Source organism: Sporothrix schenckii, assembly GCF_000961545.1.
Source record: "Sporothrix schenckii 1099-18 chromosome Unknown Cont43, whole genome shotgun sequence".
In the NCBI taxonomy this organism is placed as follows: domain Eukaryota; kingdom Fungi; phylum Ascomycota; class Sordariomycetes; order Ophiostomatales; family Ophiostomataceae; genus Sporothrix; species Sporothrix schenckii.
This window is the reverse complement of record NW_015971144.1, coordinates 84,448-104,758: the sequence shown is the minus strand read 5'-3', so window position 1 is coordinate 104,758 and position 20,311 is coordinate 84,448. Positions and strand designations below refer to the sequence as shown.

Here is a 20,311-nt window from a genome sequence, read left to right as displayed (position 1 = left end):
AAGCCAAGAAATAGGAAGATGGCCCCAGATGTCGAGCAAACAGAAGGGGCAGACCCTGGCAGTGGCACGAGGCTCAGCCCGGGGCCAGGCATTCCCAGTGGCAGCAGGGGAGCATGTGTCAAATTCAGCGCTTGACGAGATCGTGATCCAGTGGGCAATACAGCGTACCTGCCGACAACACAACACGGTAGTTAGGGATTAAAATGCAAAAGCCTGTCAGCATGTCCAGGAGAGGCCAAGTTCCTGCGATTCCTGTCAGAGCAAAAGGCTGACTTTGCAACCGTGATGGGATCCCATGCACGATCACATGCAATTTCGTATTTCCCCTGAGAAAATATATACTTTGTCGGGTGGGACTAATTGAGAGAACCTCGAAATCGCACTAGAGAAGGAAGAGACGTCAGAAACACGAGGGATCTAAACGTGTCAGAAGCGCAGCGCGCTCCAAGATCCTTCCTTCTGCGATTCTGGTTGGATGGTCGATACCATGAGGCTGAACGGAAGTGCCGCGATGCAGGAACAAAAGTGGGAAGATCAAGGATCAGGCGACGACGAAAAAGGGCCAAGGGGGACGTCGGCTGTGAGCAGCGCATAATTACACTACCCGAAGGACATGGGACGGATCGGGAGCGATCCAACAAAGTCACTCAATAGACGCCTCTCGTTGCATCGACGTCTTCTGCCGCGGGCGCATATATTCGTATATTGCGTGTACGAGTCTTTGCTAACTACGAGAGGCTGAAATTGTGGCGAATATGGCAACCAAGGGGGCGGTAAGATCAAGACGTGGAAGGTGAGAAACAGTGAGCGATATGCTCTGGTTGGAATAAAGCGACGGCTTGCCATTGTTTAAAAAAATTTGTCCTAGGAACATTCAATTACAATTTGTTCTTTCGAAAATAAATACTTAGAAACTAAAATAAAATAAAAGTCTGTTCGGTGTCTTTTAATACGAGAAAAGAAAAAAAAAAGCAACAAATTTTTCTATTAAAACAGAAAACGCATTACTGCATATATCAGATTAAAATTAAGTTATAAAATCAAGCCACAGTTAAACAGTTAAAAATGATAGAATAATCCAAGTCAACACCATGATATGAACTTGGTTGATTGGTAACTTGCAATGAAAGAAAGCAAAAAAAATAACTAATAAGCAACTACCACTGTCAGCAGCAAAAAACGACTGCTGTTCAGCCTCTATTAGGACCCGGGGGTATTCGAAACCCCGACCTAGGGATCTGCAATCCCTCGCTCTACCACTGAGCTACACGTCCGGCAGGTGGAAGAACAGGGCCTGGTTGTGGCGGCGAGCGTGCTTAGACGGGTTTTTAAAGGCGGGACAACAACACAGCGACAAAAAATTGGCAAATTGAGGAACTACAAGTGGAGATGGTGGAGTTTGGGGCACGACCTGGAGTTTGGGCGACGTAAGTCTGCGTGCGTACAACATATGGACCATCATGCACCACCTCTTGTCGAACAAGTTGAATCTGGAGACCCCTGCGGTCTTGTGGAGAGTTGCATAACATGGATGTATCAAAGAAAGGAACTGTTGCAAAATATGAATGCGAATTATATGTATGTAAAATATCCAAAATATCATTGTATCATTGTTATTTCACGTCATGGCGATTCGTGGTCTGCCTCATCGTCATCGTCGTTATCGTCCCCATCCTCCGCGTGGCCCTCCCAGTCAGCACTCTCCAGCCCGCGACCACTGATCACCAGACTCAGCAGCCAGCCGAGACCGGCCACACCGCCAAAAATATACCATGCCAACAGCTCGCCGCGTGCAGGGCGCTGGATGCGTGTGGAGAGCGAGAACAAGGCGCCCGACAAGAACGGACCGATGCTGCGGCCGGCAGCCGAGAGGGTCTGGGCAATGCCATTGAGGGTGCCCAGAGTCTCATGCGACGGCGCCGAGTTGTTGATGAGCAGCATGACGCTGGACAGGCCGCCGACGGCACAAATGTTCTTGAAGACAAGTACGGCGCCGATTTGGACGTGCAGCTGCCACTCCTTGCCTTCGTCAGGACTGGGCGGCACCCACGGCATGACGAGCATGCTCACAGCCAGACCAAAAAGGGCCACGCGATAGGTGCCGAGGTTGCCAAGCTTGACTTTCAGTGGCTGGAACGCGGTGATCTGGAAGACAATGGTGGCAGCGCCGGCAAAGGACAACAGCAGACCGATCATGCCGGGCGGCAGGTCTCGGCCCGTAGGCAGCGGTGCAGACGAGAATATGGGGTACAAGCTGTTGAAGCTAATGTTGGAGAGCTGGAAGACGAGGTACGTCAGGAGCAGCAGCACGGTCTTGTGGTTGAGCAGCTGCTTGAGGAGGTCAGTCTTTTTGCTGCTAAGCGGCAGCTTGGCGACCGTGTTGCTGTTGTCGTCGCTGTCGTCGCCGCCCTGTGTCGCGTCCTCCGAGCCGCGGCCACTGCTCCCGAGCAGTGGGCTTGTCTCGTTGGAAGAGTTGTCTGGAGAACCGGCGTTGGCACTCGCAGGCGTACTTGCCTCCGACGACTTGCCATTCTCCGGCGACGTCAAGGAGCAGCACCACGACCACAGCTCGTCGATCCACATCAGCCCCGCCGGCAGGGTGCGCCGGTCGCACCTGTCCAGTGTCTCGTCAAACCAGATGGCCAGTACCACAACGGCCAGTCCCAGCAGGACGGCACTCATCAGGTTGGGCGCCAAGAAGGGGTAGGAGTCGCCAGGCAGCACACCCACCAACAGGCCGCCCAGCGCGGGACCTGTGATCGAGCCTAGTGAGTAAACGACGGGCAGCCATGTGAAGGCGCTGCTCTGGTTCGTGCGGTCAGTGACCTCGCCCAGGCATGTCGGCACCACAGCCGCATTGCCGTTCAGCAGGCCCATGGCGACGTGGACGACGACGACCTGCCAGTAGCGGGTGCAGAAACCAAACGCGCAGAAGCAGAGCATGAGCAGGAACGAGCCCAAGAGCATCACGGGTTTGCGGCCAATGGCATCCGACAGGTAGCCCCAGAACAGGTTTGTGGCCAGCTGGGCGAGCGCAAACGTCGATGCGAGTATGCCGACGTACAGGCCCATCTCGTTTTCGGGCACCTCGTCAAAGGACTCAACCATAGTGGGCAGGTAGGGACCAATGGAGTTGAGGGCTGTCTGCTCGGCTAGACTCAGGAGGGCGAGGAGGCCGAGCTGGCGGACGGGTAGCGGAGTCGCGTTATGTTGGCCGCCGGGACTGTGAGAATGCGAGCGGTCGGAGGGCGGGCGGGAAGTCGACCGGGTATCGTGGCCCCGTTGGGCGGCATGGTGACCATCGCCTCCAACGCCGCGTTCGTTTGGTGGTGAAAGTGTTGTCGGTGCTGTCGCCGCTTGTTTCTGTCTCTTGAGGAGCGACGTGTTTTTGTCAAAAGATGGGAAAATATCGCCGGCGTGAAACGAGCCTTGGGAGCTCCGCGACATCATGCGCGGACGGAAGGCAGACGAGGATGATTGTCGTGGGCGGGATGTGCCAGCCACCCCAGCGCTCACCACACTCGGCTGCACCATGGTGGCGGATTGGAGTGAACGAGTCGATGTGGTGGGCGGGCGGACTGGGATGTCGATGTCAATGTTCGCAGGAAGACAGTTTACTTTGGTGGCAGAAGCTTGTCTGGAAGAGTGGGGCGCTGTGTACGGGGACAGGAGGCAGGACAGGACTGGATAGGCAGGTGCAATGCAGTGTGCGGGTGCAAGAGCTAGAAGGTGCCAAGGCAACGGTGGATATAAGGTGTATCGTACCCGAAGGAAGGTGTGCAGGGAAAGGGAGGAAGAAGCGAGCGCGAACTGAGTGCCAAAAAGCGCCAAAGTTGGCGATGCTGCTACCTTACGTGGATGACGACATCCTAGGCAAAGAGAGCAGAAAAGAGAGAACAAGGGGAGCGGATTTGAGACCAAGAGAAAAGGGAGAGATGGCGGGAAGAGCAGAAAAGGAAACAAAAAGGATGGAGATGAAAATCTCTATCGGCTCTGCTGATACCTTAATGTCGTTGCACTGTAGAATAGACGGCGGAACGATCACAAAATTGGCAACAATGATAAAAAAACGAGACAAAGGCGGCTGTGGCGGCAATCCATGGCGAACTTCGCAGACTCAGCACATACAAGCGCGATGCTGATTGGTGAACAATGCCCCGAGTCTGGCTTAAGGACGGCAGGGGCACTGGGACTTTCCTCGGCCATGCTAGTGGGAAGAGCTCCGCGATCTGGCCTGGCCAGGCTAGCAACCCCCACGCAGACGGCTGAAAGAGGCTCACAACGAACGAGGAAGTATTCATTGGAGCGCAAAGATGGACTAGTAATGCAGAGACAGATGGGACGCCGCAAGTATCATATAACATTTACGTGCGATAATCTCGAATGGGTAGAATGGTGCGACCGACGGTCCCTGGTTTGGGGTCTGGAACATCATCGCTTCAGTAAACTCTTATGTGAACTCCCCTCGTCTAGACTGCTTGTAGGCTTGGCCGTGGCCGCGACTTCGCCCGTCCACGTTTTAGCCTGGCCGGTGGGCGCGCCGCACGTCATGATGGACGCAGCGGGCATACCCAGTTCCAGGCCGCTGTACGTCCGACGAGCTTTGGTGGTGGGACGCGACGAGCCATTGGCTGCCGTGTGTTGTCTTCCGCGGCAGAGCCCCGTGGTCGACAAGTGGCGGGCATAACAGCACGGTGTTTTGGAAACGCTGGGAGACGAGCAATCTTCAAATGATATTTGGATTTAATAAAGTATCTTGCAACGTCTGCTTCTTTGGTAGTGCCAGTACCATGACATTGCTTGAATGTTTGCTCAGAAAGCACGACTATTGTGCTAACGGCCCGAGTCTCCGTCTTCACGCTCTGTGACGCACGCCCTAAAGCAGTTATTTTGAAGAGAACAGATCTCATTATTCCATTGTCACTTCATACTGCATGCGACATAACAATATTGACACGTTACGTATTTACACATCTACAATAGAACTTCTAGAATCCGTCACATCTATGAAAGGCGTCGAAAAGGAAAGGACCAAAACATTATGGCTACTTCTTCGCCCGAAATCACCAATCGCCTCAAGGAGCTCTACGCGGACTACCGCAACACGGCTGACATCGATGCCCGGGGCCGCTTCTTTGCCGCCGACTGCCGCCAGATCTGCCGGCCGCAGCCGACCTATGCGGCCCAAAACCGGGCGACCATCGTGCGCTACCTCCACGAGTCGTCTGGTCTGAGCATCGACGGCGCCTCTGTCACGGAGGAAGAGAAGAACAAGAAGAAGAAGAGCTCTGCCACCATTCGACCTCTGCGGCCCGAGGAGTTTGAATTTGGGAATGACGAGCTGGTCCAGCATGCAGGCTTTGCGACCGTGGACGACTTGAAACGACACGCCGAGCAACGCGGCTGGGTGGGCATGCATGTCGACTTGTGGGAGGAGGAGGAGGACGGGGAGAAAACTGCCGACGGATTGTCGCAGGGAACCTTGATCAAAGTCCAGTACTGGTGGGCAAGAGGCCAGGACAAGGATGCAGCGGATGGCGACTGGATCCAAGTCTTCCACGACATCATGTACATTGGGCCATTGGACGGCACGCAGGGCCTTGACAGCGAATTCATTGAGTAATCTAGACTTCCAAATTCACTAGTGTCTATATCTACATCATCGTCGACCGTCCAACTGAAATTACCTTAGTGAAGCCCGTAGTACCGCACATCTACAGTGTCCGTCCGCGACAGCCCCGGCGCGTCTATGCTGTACACATCGCCCGGGAACACGTCCACGCCATTGTCTGACCATGTAACGGCCTTGTCGGCCGACAGGGAAAGCTCCAGGCCCTTGATGGGCACCTTGCTCGTAATCTCCACGCGGTTATCAAGCACCGTCACTTGGACGCCGCTGTCCTGTGAGGTCGCCAGCGCCACGTGCTTCAGCGGCTGAGGCCAGTCGGACGCGCGGCTCAGAACGGCACCAGTCGATGCGTCACGAACCACCGCTTGCACGGCCGTCTTGTCGTCGACAGCCAGGCCATGCAGCAGCTCGGTTGTCTCGTTGGCTGCCAGGCTTTCCGACTTCAGCTTCCGTGTCGACACGACCGTGCCTGACACAATGTCAAACATGGTGACCGTCACGTCAGACACATACTGGGACAGGCTCGCGTTGGCCGCCCAGACGTCAATGTGTGCACGGCGCGGCTTCAGTGCCTCGAGTGTGTTCTTGCCCTCCTCGACAGACACATATGTGCGACCAAGGTCGACCACGAGCGGCGCCGAGTGGCGCTTCACAGCATAAAAGGCCAGCTTGCGCTCGCCGTAGAAGTCAATCAGCGCCCAGCTCGACACCGGCCAGCAGTCGTTGATCTGCCACACCAGCTGTCCGCCGCAGTACTCGCGCCGCCGGCCCTTCCATTGACGCCGGCAGCTGCGGATTGCCGATGCCAAGCATTCGGCCTGCACGAGCTGCGACGCATAGATCCAGGCATCGAGATCGACGCTCTTGAGGCGCAGATTTTCCAGGATATACGAGCCCAGTCGCCGCTCACCACCGCCGGCCTTGTTGTGCAGGTCCAGGACAGAGCTCTGTGGGTAGCGTTGGGCAGGATCGGTGACATAACGCTCGACGGACCGGCGAGCCGGAAACGCCAACATACCAAACTCGGAAACGAAACGACCCGTCAGTTTTGGCCAGTTCTGGTACGGCTCCTGAGTGCCGTGCCACACATGCCACATGTGAATATCACCCATGGTGGCATCCTCGGTGTTGATGCCGCCCCATGGCGAGCCAGGATGGTACGGCACCTGGGCGTTGAGGGCAGCCACCACGGCAGGCAGGGTGCGCTCGTACAAATAGCGGGCAGGGAAATTGGTGGTGGTCCAGTTGCCGCTGTTATCGTCCTGGTCCCAGTCGAGGCCAATCTGTTCCGCCACCTGGTAGTCCTCGTTGTTGCCGGCGTACAGCACGATCGAGCAGAACCGACGCATGCGACGCACCTGATCCTCGGCCTCGCGCCTAACGCTCGCTTCAAATGTGTCGTGGCACGGGTACTGGCCACAGGCAAACATAAAATCCTGCCACACAAGAACACCGCGTTCATCACACTGGTCGTAAAAGGCGTCGTGCTCATAGAGACCGCCACCCCAGACACGCAGCATGTTTTGGTTGCTAGCGACGCACTCGTCAACCGACTGGCGGTAGTCGGCGTCCGTCAAGGCTGTCAGGAAGGAGTGGCGGGGAATCCAGTTGGAGCCAGAGACGTAAACAGCCTCGTTGTTGACCTCAAAGTAGAAGCTCGTGCCCGGGGCGTCAAGAAGCGGCTCCTGGACAAGGCGCGCGCGGCGGATGCCAATGCGAGTCCTAGATGTAGCCAGGACAGTCGGTGAAGTGGCTGTGTCGTTGCCAGCAGCATAGACCTCAAGTTTGACAGTGTAGAACGCTTGGGGACCATGATTGATGGGGTACCACAGCTCCGGCTGGGCAATGGTCGTGGACACAGATCCATTTGTCGCACCAGCGACCAAGGACGTTGCCAGCGGTACAGTCTTACCGCTAGGTGAGGTGACTGTGGCCTGGACTATCACAGATTTGGGAACGTCCGCCGCAAAGGTGATGTCCAACTTGGCCTGCTGCAGGTCATCCGATACAACGGCATTGGCAAAGACGTCGTAGAGGACTGCAGCGTCGTACGTCTCGAGACGGATCTCTCGATACGGGCCACACGTCAGGAACGTCGGGCCCCAGTCCCAGCCGTAGTGGTACTGGGCTTTGCGCACATAAACGCGCGAGCTGTCGCCGTTGAAGCACGTCAGCTTGCCCAGCTTAGCCTCGATGGCTTTGCCCTGATTCAGCGCGCTGCGGAACACAATGAGCAGGCTGTTTGCGCCGTCGCGGAGAGTGCCATGGACGTCCACACGGTGTGTGTGAAACATGTTGTCAGACTCGAGGATCAGCTGGTCGTTGAGGTAGACCGCGGCAAACGTGTCCAGGCCGTCGAAAACGAGCACCTGGCGAGCTGAGCGGGCGACCGCCTTGAAGCTGCACTCGTACTCCCAGTCGGCCTCGCCGACCCACTGCACGAGCTTCTCGTTCTCGTCCAAGAACGGGTCTGGGATACGACCGGCATCGATAAGGTCTGTGAAGATCTCGGTTATGGGCTTGTCGTGTGCGCAGGCTGTCCACTCTTGCTGCTTGTCAAGCTGGCGCCACTTCCAGCCAGAAAGGGTCTGAGAGGCAAAAGCATTGGGACTGTGGCAGGCGACTTGGTTAGCAAATAGTGGCCAAAAATCAATTGTAAGCTACCTTTGGGACGTGCCTTTGCCCTTGCTCGGCTTGGTGAATGGCAATGACAGCCATTGTGATGTTCGGTGGCCGCGGGAGACGGAGGAGGAAGCCGGAGATCAAGTTCTGGAAGTTAGTGAACCGTCCAGTGGATGCCAATGAAAGCCATTTCGTGATGTTGTTGTATGAACATGAAAGCCCGCTTCCATATATACGGTCTTGTATTGGCACATGATAATCGATTTTGCTGTTTGTATCAAGCAAAGAAGCTCTGGGACAGTGAAGCTCTCAAAACACCGACGATTTTTCCGACGTCTGAAAGGTCCCACAGATCAATTAACAGTCAACTAACAGCGATTCCGCTAAGTGCCTTGTCCGCCACCATTCCGCCATCACACTAACTTGACTCGAGATAGAGACAATGCAGTCATAGGGTGAGGAGGGATGGGATGGTGAGAAAATGGAGACAAGAGATGGTTGCGCTAGGGGAAGAGAGATATTAGCTTTTGGGAAATCGATCGGATGAGGGTGTGTGCAAAGATGAAAGAGCGACAGAGGAAAGCGTACCTTCCCCCTTACTACCACCCCCAATCGCCCCAACCCCTTCGCTGTCATAAATGCTGTCATCTGTCGCTGCCCTCGCTGTCGGCCGCCTTTTTTGCCGCTCTTTTCGCCGCATGAGTAGCAGCTCTGACATCACCAAGCGAAACAGCGGCTCATGCAACCGTCCGTTACGACCGCAAATTCCCGCTTGATTGACTAACACGCTTACTTTTATGTTTAAGTCGTGCGACTACTGCCGGCACCGCAAAAAGCGATGCGTGGTAGATGGGGCGGGCTCGCGCTGCACGGACTGCGAGCATTTGGATCTGCCATGCGAGTTTAGCCAGCGACGGCCGAGCCTCAAGCGGCGACAGACGTCGCGGAACATTGCTGCACGGCTGGGACTGGGAGGTGGGGAGAGTAAACCGACAGACGTGCAACCAGCTGTGAGCGGACTGGCCGTTCCGGACGACGGTGTCTTTTCTGACGCTGGTCGGCGAAGGGTGAAAGTCGACAGCCTGACCGGCAAGATCAACAAAACGCTGCTGGAGAGGCGAGCAGCAGGCGGTTCCGACGGAAGCACGGCGAGCAACGAACAGCGCAGGTACTCAGAAGGCGGCGGTGTACTACGAAACCCGCTGTACGACCGTTACGTGCATGATGTCCAGCCCTTCCTACCATTCGTCGCAGTCGAGATGCTTGCTGACAACGTTTTTGATGAGAACGGCATTCTCGCCGACTGTTTGTCTCGGGCCTGCGCCCTGTCTCTTCACCTGATGCATGCACAACGCTCTGGCGACGCTTCTGCGCTCGACGACGCAATTGCTCGACAACATGATCTGTCTTTGGCCGATGCTGCCGGCGTTCTGTTGCTGATGCCATGCATGCATTTTTCTGAAGCAACTATTGAGCGTGTTCTCAAAACGGTCGAGGCCACCAGCATACGAATTCGGGAAGAGGAGCAGCAGCAGCATACATCAGTGCCTCGCTCTCTTGGTATCCCGGCGTGCGTCATGGCGGGAGCTGTCAGTGCGTACACGTGGAAGCAACTCGTCGGTCGGCCGACCACTTTGCTCCGTCTACCGACGGACATGTTGCATGGATATGCAATGTCGCTGGGCGAGCGCACTTTCGCACGACACTATCTGCTGCTTGCCGACATTGGAGCGCGGTTCAACCAACAATGCATCCGCACCGAGCTGGACGGCGTCAGCGACGCCAATGATGCCACGCAAACACAAAGTACGCGCATCGCTTGGGCCAAGCTCGAATACGAGTGCCTTTTGTGGCAAGTCCGCCTGCCACCCCATCTTCTGGACCTTCGAGACGAGCTGCCGGCCACACCCGAGTCTCTCGTGATGCACCAGCTTTCCAGCCTGGTCCTGCTCTCCCTCTACAGCTACATCCTCAACCGCACCGACACGCTAGGAGGTCTTATTGCTCTTCGTCCTGTGCCTGGCGTGCTCTATTTTATGTGCGCATTGGCCCGCAGTGTATTCATCTGCCCTCGCGCTGTTCTCGACCGGTGGGATCTGATTGTGGACATCCGCGCGACGACGGCGCGTATCATGCTGCAGCTGTGGCACCAGACGCATTTCGAAAACTGCCGAGCCATCCTGGATATGTGGACGGATGTGGAGGAGAGGCATGCGGCATTTGCAGCTCAGGTCCGCGAGGAAATCGGAACGGGCCCGTGGACCGTGGACGAGATTGACGGCTACTCGGTGTTTTGGACATATCGGGACTTGAGGGCACTGACTCTGGAGCTGATTGTTGGAGACCCCGGTATGCGATAAGCGGCCGAGGATGCGAGACACATATAACAAAATAGTAATCCGATACCCAATTCCCAACACGGTGGATGATGTTTAGAGTTTTAATCATTTACAGTTGACGCAGTCTATAACAATTTAATCTCAAAAACGTTGTAAATTAAAACAGAAAAAGCAAACCAAACCCACGCCTCATATATCCGCCGTCGCCACACCCAGCTCGCTGTCTGCCTGGCCGTAGTACAAGAACCACTTGCCCTTGAACTGTACCAGGCCTTCGCAGAAGACTACCTCGTTCACCAGGCCCTCCCTCTCGTTCTTTGTCGATACTACCAGCGACGGCTTGTCCAGTCGGGCCAATGGGCCGTTCTCCAGGTTGTCATAGTCGATCAAAAATTGGCTGATGGAGTACTGGTTGTTGCGGTAGCCCGCACAGCCCAACGTCGCAACATTGTACACCAGAATGTACTTGCCGTCGCGCGTCTTGATGGGTGCTGGGCCGGGCTCGAGCAAGCGCGACTCCCACGGGTGCACGGGCTCCGCAAAGTACTCGTTGTACGGCTTGGCCGTCCAGTGGACGAGGTCGTCGCTTTCTGCTCTCAACAACAGAGAATCGCCAAAGATCATCTGGTACTTGCCATTTTTGTCCTTCTCGGGGAAAATGGCACCCGACTTGGAGTGGCCCTTGCGGATCAGAGTGCGGCCGGTGTGCGCGCAGTACTCGACATCCTCCAGGTCCGGGAACAGCGGCGGCTGTTTGGTCCAGTTCACCAGGTCCGTGGACGTCGCCAGGCACAGGCGCGGCACTTTGAAGTCCCACGACGTGTACGTCATGACAAACTGTCCGTCCTCGGAGCGCGTGATGCGCGGGTCCTCGACGCCACCGCCGGCCTCCCAGGGCTCCGAAGCCTCGAGGACCGGCCGGTCGAGGCGCGTAAAGTTGTAGCCGTCGTCCGACCATGCCAGGCCAATGCTCGAGCAGAGGGCGGCCGTCTGCGCACGGTACAACAGATATACCCGGTTGTCGAGCACAATGGCCGTGGCGTTGTAGATGTAGGCTGACTCAAACATATTGTCCGGGTTGGGGACCAGCAGGGGATTTCCGGCGTACTTGGTGAACGGTCCGAGTGGGAACGTCGGTGGCTGGTAGTTGACATCGCCCTCGACCGACGCGGTCGTGATGACCGGCGGCGTGGAGGAATAAGCATTAGACGGCATTGCGGTGCGTGGGTGGCACAAGGACAAGTAGAGGGGAAGAGTTAGAGGTTGTTCGATGACGATGAGTGATGTTTACTATTCACAGCTTCACTTCCATAAGGGACATTCAATATATATGCTCTACCGCACATATGAGTCCCGAAGAGCCCGCAGAGAAAAGTGGTCTTATCCCAGACTTGTTATCGTATTCTTCTTCTTTCCCCCTGTTTTTTTTTTACTTCTTATTCTGTGTCTTGTTAGATAATTCTGATAATTCCTACGAAATTTCCGCCTTCATCGTCGACTTACCTCCACAACTCAAACAAGCTTACTCCATCTTCTCCATCCTTGCAGAATTAATGCAAGACACTGTCTCCTCGATTTCCGCTCGTCTCCCCACAGCGACAGCGTCGCCCCATTCGCGATTGGCACCCTAGAGCCACCTGACGTCGGAAAAAAGATCGGAAAATGCTAACATGTTGCCTCCCCCTGTCTAGGAAGTAATGACAGCCGATTATCTGTAGTCCATCTCCGCAACAACACGAGCCAAAACGCGGGGAAAGCCAAAATCGAGACCATCCCAACGGCATACCAGGATTTCCGCTCAAAATTCCGGTTATGTGCCTTGTTTCCAAAGCGCAGGTGTTGGGGGACAAATCCTTCCTAAAGAGCAATTGCGGAGGATCCGTTCATCGCAGGCGGCACGGCGCGTTTTGGCCAATGAGATGTCGTTGCTGTCAGGTCCCTGGGTGTAAGTCACCGAAAGGTGCCAAGGGCAGTCCCATTTTAGGAAGGCAAAGCGGCGACAATGTTGGTGGCACTTGGTAAATAGACAAAAGCACCTTTGCGCGCCGATGTTAGACCGCTGCGCTTACCATAGCTAACCCTCCCACCGCTGCAAAAAACAGCAAGGCCTGCTCAACAGGCTAACTGCAAGAGAAACAGCGGGCCAAATTACCTAAAAAACTAAAGGCAAAAAGATATTCGAATTGCGCTTCTTAGGGACGAAGTCGATAATGCTCAACGCCTCCTTTCCAACGTCTTTCTACCACGCGGACGTCCCTTCTGCCCCCTCACAGTGGCCTATTATGTAAAGAGGCTGGTGAGTGGCCCGTCGTTTGTGGTTGCAGAGCGGAAATATCGTCGGAATACGAATGAGTGTTGCGTCCATTCACGCTCGCCTCTCGTCGCCTTCCTGATCATCTTTCCCCATCTCCTCACACGTTTTCTGCGACTCTCGTTTCCCCGGACTGGGGCTGGCCCAGACCTTCGTGAAGTTGGAAGCTCGCTTGTCGTCGTGCTTTTTCGACAAACACACCGCGGCAATAGCCTTGCACCATTGCACAACGAGCCCAAATCCACAAGGAGCCTCGACATCTTCCGCATGCATCACGAAGCATAAATACCGAGGCCTTGGGACGTCTACTCCTGGTTTTGTTGTGACCATACATCGTTTACTTCAAAACACTGTCAGCTCTCGCATCCTTATTTTATCTGATCATATTCCCTATCCAATATTTCTGTAATTTACCATCATTGTCCCGTACACACAACCTTGCACGACAACCACTATATCGTCAGTCCACAACTGTTTTACACTACCACATCATTACCATCTTTATGACGTCTCCAGAAACAAAAGCAAGCGAGACGCGGCAACATGTCGAGTCCGTGGCCCAGGCCGCTGTCGACGTCCTCCGTGACCACCGTGGCGTGGCTGCGCTCGAAGTTGTCCGCCGTCTCGAGCCCGTCGACAAGACGAGCAAGCGCATGATTCAGCTATATGCCATTTGCGCCGTCATGTTTCTGGGCTCCACCACGGGTGGTTTCGATGGCTCGCTGATGGGCAACCTTCTCGACATGCCGTCCTTCCAGCAGCAGTTTGGCGCCTCCATCCTCGGCATCAAGGCCGGTCTCATTTCCAGCATGTACTCCATTGGTTCCGTGTCCGCCCTTCCCTTTATCGGCCCCCTCTCTGACACCTGGGGCCGCCGTTTCGGAATTGCCGTCGGCTGCCTGATTGTCATTATGGGCACCATAGTGCAGGGCACATCGCACGCCCTCCCTCAATACCTGGCCGGCCGGTTCTTTCTCGGGTTTGGTGGCTGCATCGGCAACGCCGCCTGTCCGTCCTACGTCGTCGAGTTTGCCCACCCGGCGTTCCGCGGCGTTATTACGGGCCTCTATAACTGCTGCTACTTCCTTGGTGCCATCCTGGCGGCAGCCACTCTGCGCGGCTGTGTCGAGTACAAAGACAACCGGTCGTGGCTGATTCCGACCTGGGTCCAAATCATCTTCTCGGCCATCCTTCTGGCCGGCGCCATCATCGCGCCCGAATCGCCGCGGTGGTTGTTCGTGCACGGCAAAGTCGACAAGTGCCGGGCGCTGCTTGTCAAATACCACGGAAACGACAACCCCAACTCACTGTACGTCGAGCTCGAGATGCGCGAGTTCGCCGAGGAGCTCGAGCTGGACGGCGCGGACAAGCGCTGGTGGGACTACCGCGTGCTCTTCAACTCCAAGGCAGCGCTATACCGAGCCATCCTGTGTGCCGTTGCCGTGTCCGTTTTCAGCCAGTGGACCGGCCAGAACGGCGTGTCCTATTTCCTGCCTGCGATGCTGTCGACGACTGGCATCACCGACACCACGACGGTGCTCAACATCAACCTGGGCATCACCATTGCCAGCGCTGTTGCCGCTTGCACGGGCGCCAGTCTCGTCGACCGGTTCGGCCGCCGCAAAATGCTCATCTCCTGCTGTGTCTGCATGGCCCTGCTGTGGGGCGGCATGCTCGGCGGCACCGGCGCCTACTATACTCTTGGCAACACGAGCTCGGCCAAGGCCTCCATTGTTTTTATTTTCCTGATTGCCATTGCCTTCTCCGCCGTCTACACACCGTTCCAGGCCCTCTACCCGGCCGAGGTGCTGTCGTTTGAGCAGCGCGCCAAAGGCATGGCCCTGCAGAACATGGCCGGCTCGGCGGCCGGCCTCGTCAACCAGTTTGCGCTGCCTGTCGCCCTCGAGAAGATTACCTGGAAGACCTACTTCATCTACCTGGCCACCTGCTCGGCCATGGCGCTGTACTATTACTTTGTCATGGTCGAAACCCGTGGCCGCACGCTTGAGGAGCTGAACGACATCTTTGAGGCCAAGAACCCCCGCAAGGCATCTCGTTCCAAGGAGGGTGTTGACAGCACCCTCGTCGAGGTGCAGGAGATCAAGGCCTCTGTGTAAGATGGACGGACGAAGCCAGTCTAGTGTAGGTTGGCGAGACTGTATGAATAAAGACGGCGTACAGAAGGCACACAGCCCAGACAAAAGATGTAAATAGCAACCTGAATGATTGAACGCTAGCGAATTTGTGTATACCGGAACGCCAATGCAGAACCCCAGAGAGACGAAAACAAAAGTGTGAAGAAGGCTCCCAAATCGCGACCTCACTTTAAACGTACAGCCACCTCAAGACAGCTCATATTCCGCAGCCGTGTTGACTTTTGTGGCTGGGTGGCTGCTGTTGTCGTGGCCGTCGTGGCCGTCCTCGCCGGAGCGTCGATTTCCATTGTGTCTATGGGACCGTCTGTATCGTCGGCATCGGCGCCTCCGCCGTCGTCGTCGCCATCGTTGCCGACCTCCGCTTCCCCCCCCACAAACGTATACACGTCGTCAACGGACACAGCAGACCGCGTCCGTACGGTCACCACGTAGTTTTGCTGGCGTTGGAACCATGCAGCCACCAGTGCGAGCTTGGAAATGGCGTGACTTGTGCCGAGAATGACCACCTCCCTCTGTCGCGCTGCCTTGTAGCTAGAGCCAGTGCCGGTGCCGGTAGCGGCTGTCGTCGCCGTGTGGACAGGCGCCTCCTGCGCCAACGCAATGCGCTCGGGGAGTGTCTTGACTTTCGTCGACGACCACCGTGCACCGCCCGGGCCCTTGTCAAGTGTCTTGATTGCCCGCTTCACGACTGACATAAACGGCGCCTTGGTCCCGACGAACAGCACGCCGAGCGGCCTGACGGCAGCCGATGCGGGCTGACCGCGGCCCAGTATGGCTCTCTTACGCGTAATAACGCGTCCTGATGGTGGTTGTTAGGGGCCGGCGTTAACTCCTCAAAAAACAAGAAACCCATTCAGAAAATCTCGCTCTAACTCACCCTTTGCTGATTTGTGTTGATTCGTCCCTTGAGACTGGCCCTTGTCTGCTGGGGATGGTGCCACTTCACTGTTTGCCGTCGTTGAGGTTGCCATATTGAATACCAGGACACTTTAGCCAAAGATGTGGAAAGCTGCATCCATCCTCGACCAGGCTGCCGAATTAGAAGGGATCTTTGACAGAAGAAGTTGTTGCTTTGCATCGCTCAAATGAATCTAGGCATGGTCTGGGTTTTAGTGGAGCTCTGATGACTAAAATTTGGTTGCGTTCTTGCCTCCAACATCACCCGCGAGGGACCTGTCGCCATAGCTCTCCACTGAGCCATAGATTAGCTGCCTCAATCCTCCCCCAATCACATCACCAACTTTGTCTTCCCAAACCTTGTGCAGGCAGATGCATTTCTGATTCTCCATACTAGCTCCTGCTCGTGTCGACCACGACCTGCCTCTGCCGACACACCTTCGATCTCCGCATCAGCCAACGGGGTATTAATTTATTTGGTGGCCTGGCCATGTCGCCAACCGACTCCTAGCTCCAAGCAGCGAAATATGGGTGCCTGTTCATGATCGGTTTCTGCTGGCAGGCAAAGCCATTAAGGGAAAGCGCTGAGAGGACGCTGGGCAAAGGACACGATCACGATTTGACGGCGACCTTGGAATTGGCCTAGGCATCTTCGAAACGAACGAGAACACATACACACGCACCCATCCAACCAAACAAACATGTCTGTGGCGATCTGGCCAAGTCTGCCGCCGGAGGAGTTAAAAGATGCGATCGAGACGACACAGGTGAGCTCGTTTCCCCGTCGATTTTGCATTGATTCTCACTCTTTTCCTCGTGCATCGTCTTGTGCCCCACATCTTTGCTCCTTGCTGCTTCTTTAACACCATCCCACCCGTCTGGCTCCCCTCGACCGTCTCGCCATGTCGTCCGATTGGGTCATTGTTTGCCCATTGCCCGGCTCTGCTCTGCGACCGGCGCCCGAGTCCTCATCTGCCTTTGACGTTGGCTTCCTCAATGAATCACCGCGACCAAGACACATGGTGCGGAGTCTTGAAAACGACAAGCCCTTCAAGAGGCTCGTCGACCAGGAGAAGCTCAAGTCGAAGACTTTCAAACGGGGCTGCGGGAGCGCGCAGCTGTTGAAGACAAGCAAATCAGGGCCACTGGCAGAAGAGACACATGAAGCAGAGATTTCACAAGCGCATACGATGCTTGAGCCACAGAGAGAGCAAAAGTCATTGTCACCACAGCATACCTCGTTACTAACAGATGGCTCACCCGATACAAAGGCCCGCGAGCTGGAATGGCTTCTCAACGAGATGGGTGACGACCTGCGCGGTCTCAAAGTCGGCATCGAAGACTGCTATCAGCTACTCGAGCCCGCCGACCAAGGCAACACGCTTGTTGTCAGCACACCACGGACCGAGGCCGTCAAAGGCCATATCACCCGCCTCGGCACGCGTATCACGAAAGGCATGGTTAACCTCAAGATGCGCACCCTGCCTCCGCAGACTCTCTCTATCGATCCCCACCATCCTATAACCATTGCTCCGCTGGACGACCTCAGCATCCTACTCGCCCGCTCCATCGAACTGCTCAACATCACCCTCACACACGCTTACCCAGAGAAATCGTCGACATCCTCCTCGGAAACGGCCCACGCCCTTCGCCCTGCTCCTAAAATCGGCACATTTTTGGCTGCACAGCTGCGCGTCCTTGCCCAAGCTCTTCAGGACGCCTCGGCCATCTTGCGCGGGCCAGCCCTTACGACGTCCGACCCCGCGTGGTCCTCCCGCTCCGCCGCCCTCTCCCACTTCCTGCCCCAACTACCTCCGGGCATCAGCTTCTACATTGGCCTCCAGGAGAGTCAGCTCGTCTTGTGGCTGCGCGCTCTCGAACCGGCAGACATGCCGGTCAACCTCGGCATGAAGTTTGCGCTGGCGCTGGGCACGGCGCGACGTATTGAACATGATGAGGCCGATCGCGTCTTCAACTACTGCTGTGAGGACGGCAGCGCCAAGGGTCTGCATGGCCCACCACCTCCCGGTGCTGCTGGATCCGATTCCGGACATGACAGTGGTACGGGCACTGGCTCTTCCACGCCCGAAGGTCCTGCGCGCATCTACGTGCGGGAAAAGATCCGCGTCGAGAGTGCCGACCCGAGTTTGCTCAGCCTGAGCGCCAAATTGAACGCCTTGAGCCACGCCCTTGTACATATACGAAGAAATCTGGCCGCTGTGATGGACGAGGAGATTGACGAATAGGGAATAAGTACATCAAAGAGAAAGTTTGCATATACCACTGGTGTTACGTGATTCTTGGTATCCCGACGTCGGTGGCGTTTGAGAGACAGTGCACAAATCCTGTACATACAACTGCATAGGCATTGTCGGTTAAGAGATATGTATTTTCATTTACAATGTAACAGAGAAAATAAGCTTCGCAGTCAAGACACAGTGGCGCGAGATGAGAGCCTCAGCTGCCACAAAAAAATGCAACCAAAACGAAGACGTGCAATACAATGCGATCGAAACCAAATCCCAAACCACAGAAAATATCAATCATACGCGGCCATCCCAATCCAATCTCTTAATATAAAAACGCAAGAGCATCGCCCATGCCCTCTGCACCTATGCCACGGGGGACCACGGCATAGGAACCAGGATGCGTGACTTCATGGACTGGATGAGCGGGACCGTCTTGTGCACCGTGTCGCTCCAGCCTTCTATGCCCCAGCTCTGCTCGCGACGGACCTTGCGTTCCTCCAGGTTGGCAAACTGCCACAGGTGGTGCACCGTGTTGAGTTCGCCCACCTGGACGAACCACGCACCCACGCCCTCCATGACTTCGCGCCGTGCCTTGAGGCCGCGCCGCCAGTGCGTCTCCCACTCGAGCAAGTTGCCTGGGTGCAGTGTGTACGAACGCAGTTCAAAAAGACCGCCAAGCTGGCGCGGCGGTGTCGTGGGCCAGAATGAGAACTCTTGCATAAGAGAGACGTGCTTGTTGTTGATGAGCGACCGCAGCTTGCTGTCGAACTCGGGGTACTCGGGGTGGTTTGCGACGGCGTTGATGGACGTATGGTAGCCTTCGTACCGCTGATACTCCCAGATGTGAACTACGAAGAATATAAGGATTAGATAAAATTGTGTACGTTGTAGGATGGAATTCGCAGAAGCCAGAACCTACCAAATGTGTCGCAGTCGCCGACTTCGGTGCGCCAGCTGCCCACCAGATGCACCTTGTTCTCTGGAATGCTCGCGATGCGCGGGTACCACTTGCCGACCAGGTCCACGTACTCGGCAACCTTGTCGGGTTTGACTTCGTGTGTCACGATCGAGTGCACGTATTTGCCGCGTGCCAGGACTTGGCTAAAGCTAGCCTCGATCTGTGCATCGAGCTCGCGGCCCTCTTTGGTGCCGTAGATCAGGTTGGCGATGGGGCCGGACTTGCGCTCTGGTGTCTTGGACGACGCTTCGGCCCGTGATCCTTTACCACCGGTAATACTAAGTGAGCCCAGGCCCTGCAACATAGGTGGCGCATTGGGGTCCTCGGCACCGTCGGCCGGCACCGGATCCAAAGGGCGTCTAGAGTTAAAGAGAGGGGGGGACGACGCACTTGAATCTTGCGCTTTCTGCGCCTCGGCCAGCTTCTCCCGGAATTCTTTCTGCTTGCTGTTGAAATCGTCCTGACTGTCTGGTACAATGTCTGATAGGGTAGGCACTTTCTTTGCGTGCGAGGGTGCCGTCGAGCTCATGGCCCGGGTCATAACGACGCGCGGTGCAGATCCAGCGGTCGCCACGGACACGCGACGAAGTGCAAGCATTTTGGAGGAGGACGGAGAGGAGTAAAGCGGGAGGGGTCGTGCGAGTAGAAGATGTCGAGGTCGTCGTCACAGCTGTCGAAAGCTTCGTAAACAACGAATCAGTCGTTGTGGCGGCGTTGACGGCGAGTGGGGAATCGAGTTAGGGTGCGCACATGCAGCCAACGAGCACGAACAAGGAACAAACGTCACAGAAACAGAGTCAGAAACAGGGTCTGGCAAAGTTTCTTGGGGTGGCAGAGACGTTTGTCCTTTTGTCCTGCGCTGGCGTTTGCAAATCCGACGGCAGACGGGTATTTCCAGGGACGGCAGACAAGCAAGCAGAGTAAGAAGTATTCAGCAGCAGAAGCGGCTGTGGCAAGCGACAAGAATCAAGAACCGGAATAGCTTCGTGGACGAGAGCAAGACAGAGGAGTTGGTGGTGGCGGCGGTTGGTTGTATCAGCTTTGTTTGTGGGATGGAGGGTACAAAGTTTGGGAGCATGCAGGAAGGGCACAGGAGGGAAGAGGGGAAGTTTGAGAGGGGACGAATCAGCTGTTCCTTGGAGTAGCACCG

The 20,311-nt window shown here is 55.9% G+C and overlaps 10 protein-coding genes and 1 non-coding gene across 11 annotated transcripts; 5 read left to right on the top strand and 6 right to left on the bottom strand.

Annotated features, from left to right (window-relative positions):
* Positions 1-1,202: 1,202 nt before the first annotated feature.
* On the bottom strand, positions 1,203-1,274 carry SPSK_11241. The gene has a single exon. It is a non-coding gene; the product is annotated as a tRNA-Cys (tRNA).
* Positions 1,275-1,623: 349 nt separating this feature from the next.
* SPSK_02352 (major facilitator superfamily transporter) lies at positions 1,624-3,534 on the bottom strand (the record flags this gene model as incomplete). The annotated part of the gene is made up of 1 exon (XM_016729224.1): positions 1,624-3,534. The coding sequence occupies one exon, from the start codon at positions 3,532-3,534 to the stop codon at positions 1,624-1,626; it is 1,911 nt and encodes a 636-aa protein (XP_016588768.1).
* A 601-nt stretch (positions 3,535-4,135) lies between these two features.
* SPSK_10475 (uncharacterized protein) lies at positions 4,136-4,687 on the top strand (the record flags this gene model as incomplete). The annotated part of the gene is made up of 1 exon (XM_016736869.1): positions 4,136-4,687. The coding sequence occupies one exon, from the start codon at positions 4,136-4,138 to the stop codon at positions 4,685-4,687; it is 552 nt and encodes a 183-aa protein (XP_016588767.1).
* A 354-nt stretch (positions 4,688-5,041) lies between these two features.
* SPSK_02778 (uncharacterized protein) lies at positions 5,042-5,623 on the top strand (the record flags this gene model as incomplete). Its single annotated transcript, XM_016729643.1, has 1 exon — positions 5,042-5,623. One exon carries the CDS (start codon positions 5,042-5,044, stop codon positions 5,621-5,623), a length of 582 nt encoding a protein of 193 aa, XP_016588766.1.
* Positions 5,624-5,688: 65 nt separating this feature from the next.
* Positions 5,689-8,347, bottom strand: SPSK_02235 (beta-mannosidase; the record flags this gene model as incomplete). Its single annotated transcript, XM_016729108.1, has 2 exons — positions 5,689-8,217; positions 8,294-8,347. 2 exons carry the CDS (start codon positions 8,345-8,347, stop codon positions 5,689-5,691), a joined length of 2,583 nt encoding a protein of 860 aa, XP_016588765.1.
* Positions 8,348-9,048: 701 nt separating this feature from the next.
* SPSK_02448 (uncharacterized protein) lies at positions 9,049-10,611 on the top strand (the record flags this gene model as incomplete). The annotated part of the gene is made up of 1 exon (XM_016729319.1): positions 9,049-10,611. The coding sequence occupies one exon, from the start codon at positions 9,049-9,051 to the stop codon at positions 10,609-10,611; it is 1,563 nt and encodes a 520-aa protein (XP_016588764.1).
* A 168-nt stretch (positions 10,612-10,779) lies between these two features.
* Positions 10,780-11,805, bottom strand: SPSK_02637 (uncharacterized protein; the record flags this gene model as incomplete). The annotated part of the gene is made up of 1 exon (XM_016729505.1): positions 10,780-11,805. The coding sequence occupies one exon, from the start codon at positions 11,803-11,805 to the stop codon at positions 10,780-10,782; it is 1,026 nt and encodes a 341-aa protein (XP_016588763.1).
* Positions 11,806-13,404: 1,599 nt separating this feature from the next.
* SPSK_02433 (Sugar transporter family protein) lies at positions 13,405-15,018 on the top strand (the record flags this gene model as incomplete). Its single annotated transcript, XM_016729305.1, has 1 exon — positions 13,405-15,018. The coding sequence occupies one exon, from the start codon at positions 13,405-13,407 to the stop codon at positions 15,016-15,018; it is 1,614 nt and encodes a 537-aa protein (XP_016588762.1).
* A 203-nt stretch (positions 15,019-15,221) lies between these two features.
* Positions 15,222-16,028, bottom strand: SPSK_11019 (uncharacterized protein; the record flags this gene model as incomplete). Its single annotated transcript, XM_016737239.1, has 2 exons — positions 15,222-15,856; positions 15,935-16,028. 2 exons carry the CDS (start codon positions 16,026-16,028, stop codon positions 15,222-15,224), a joined length of 729 nt encoding a protein of 242 aa, XP_016588761.1.
* Positions 16,029-16,856: 828 nt separating this feature from the next.
* On the top strand, positions 16,857-18,200 carry SPSK_02532 (37S ribosomal protein rsm22; the record flags this gene model as incomplete). Its single annotated transcript, XM_016729401.1, has 1 exon — positions 16,857-18,200. One exon carries the CDS (start codon positions 16,857-16,859, stop codon positions 18,198-18,200), a length of 1,344 nt encoding a protein of 447 aa, XP_016588760.1.
* A 366-nt stretch (positions 18,201-18,566) lies between these two features.
* SPSK_02574 (NIPSNAP family protein) lies at positions 18,567-19,759 on the bottom strand (the record flags this gene model as incomplete). Its single annotated transcript, XM_016729443.1, has 2 exons — positions 18,567-19,051; positions 19,123-19,759. The coding sequence occupies 2 exons, from the start codon at positions 19,757-19,759 to the stop codon at positions 18,567-18,569; spliced, it is 1,122 nt and encodes a 373-aa protein (XP_016588759.1).
* Positions 19,760-20,311: the final 552 nt, after the last annotated feature.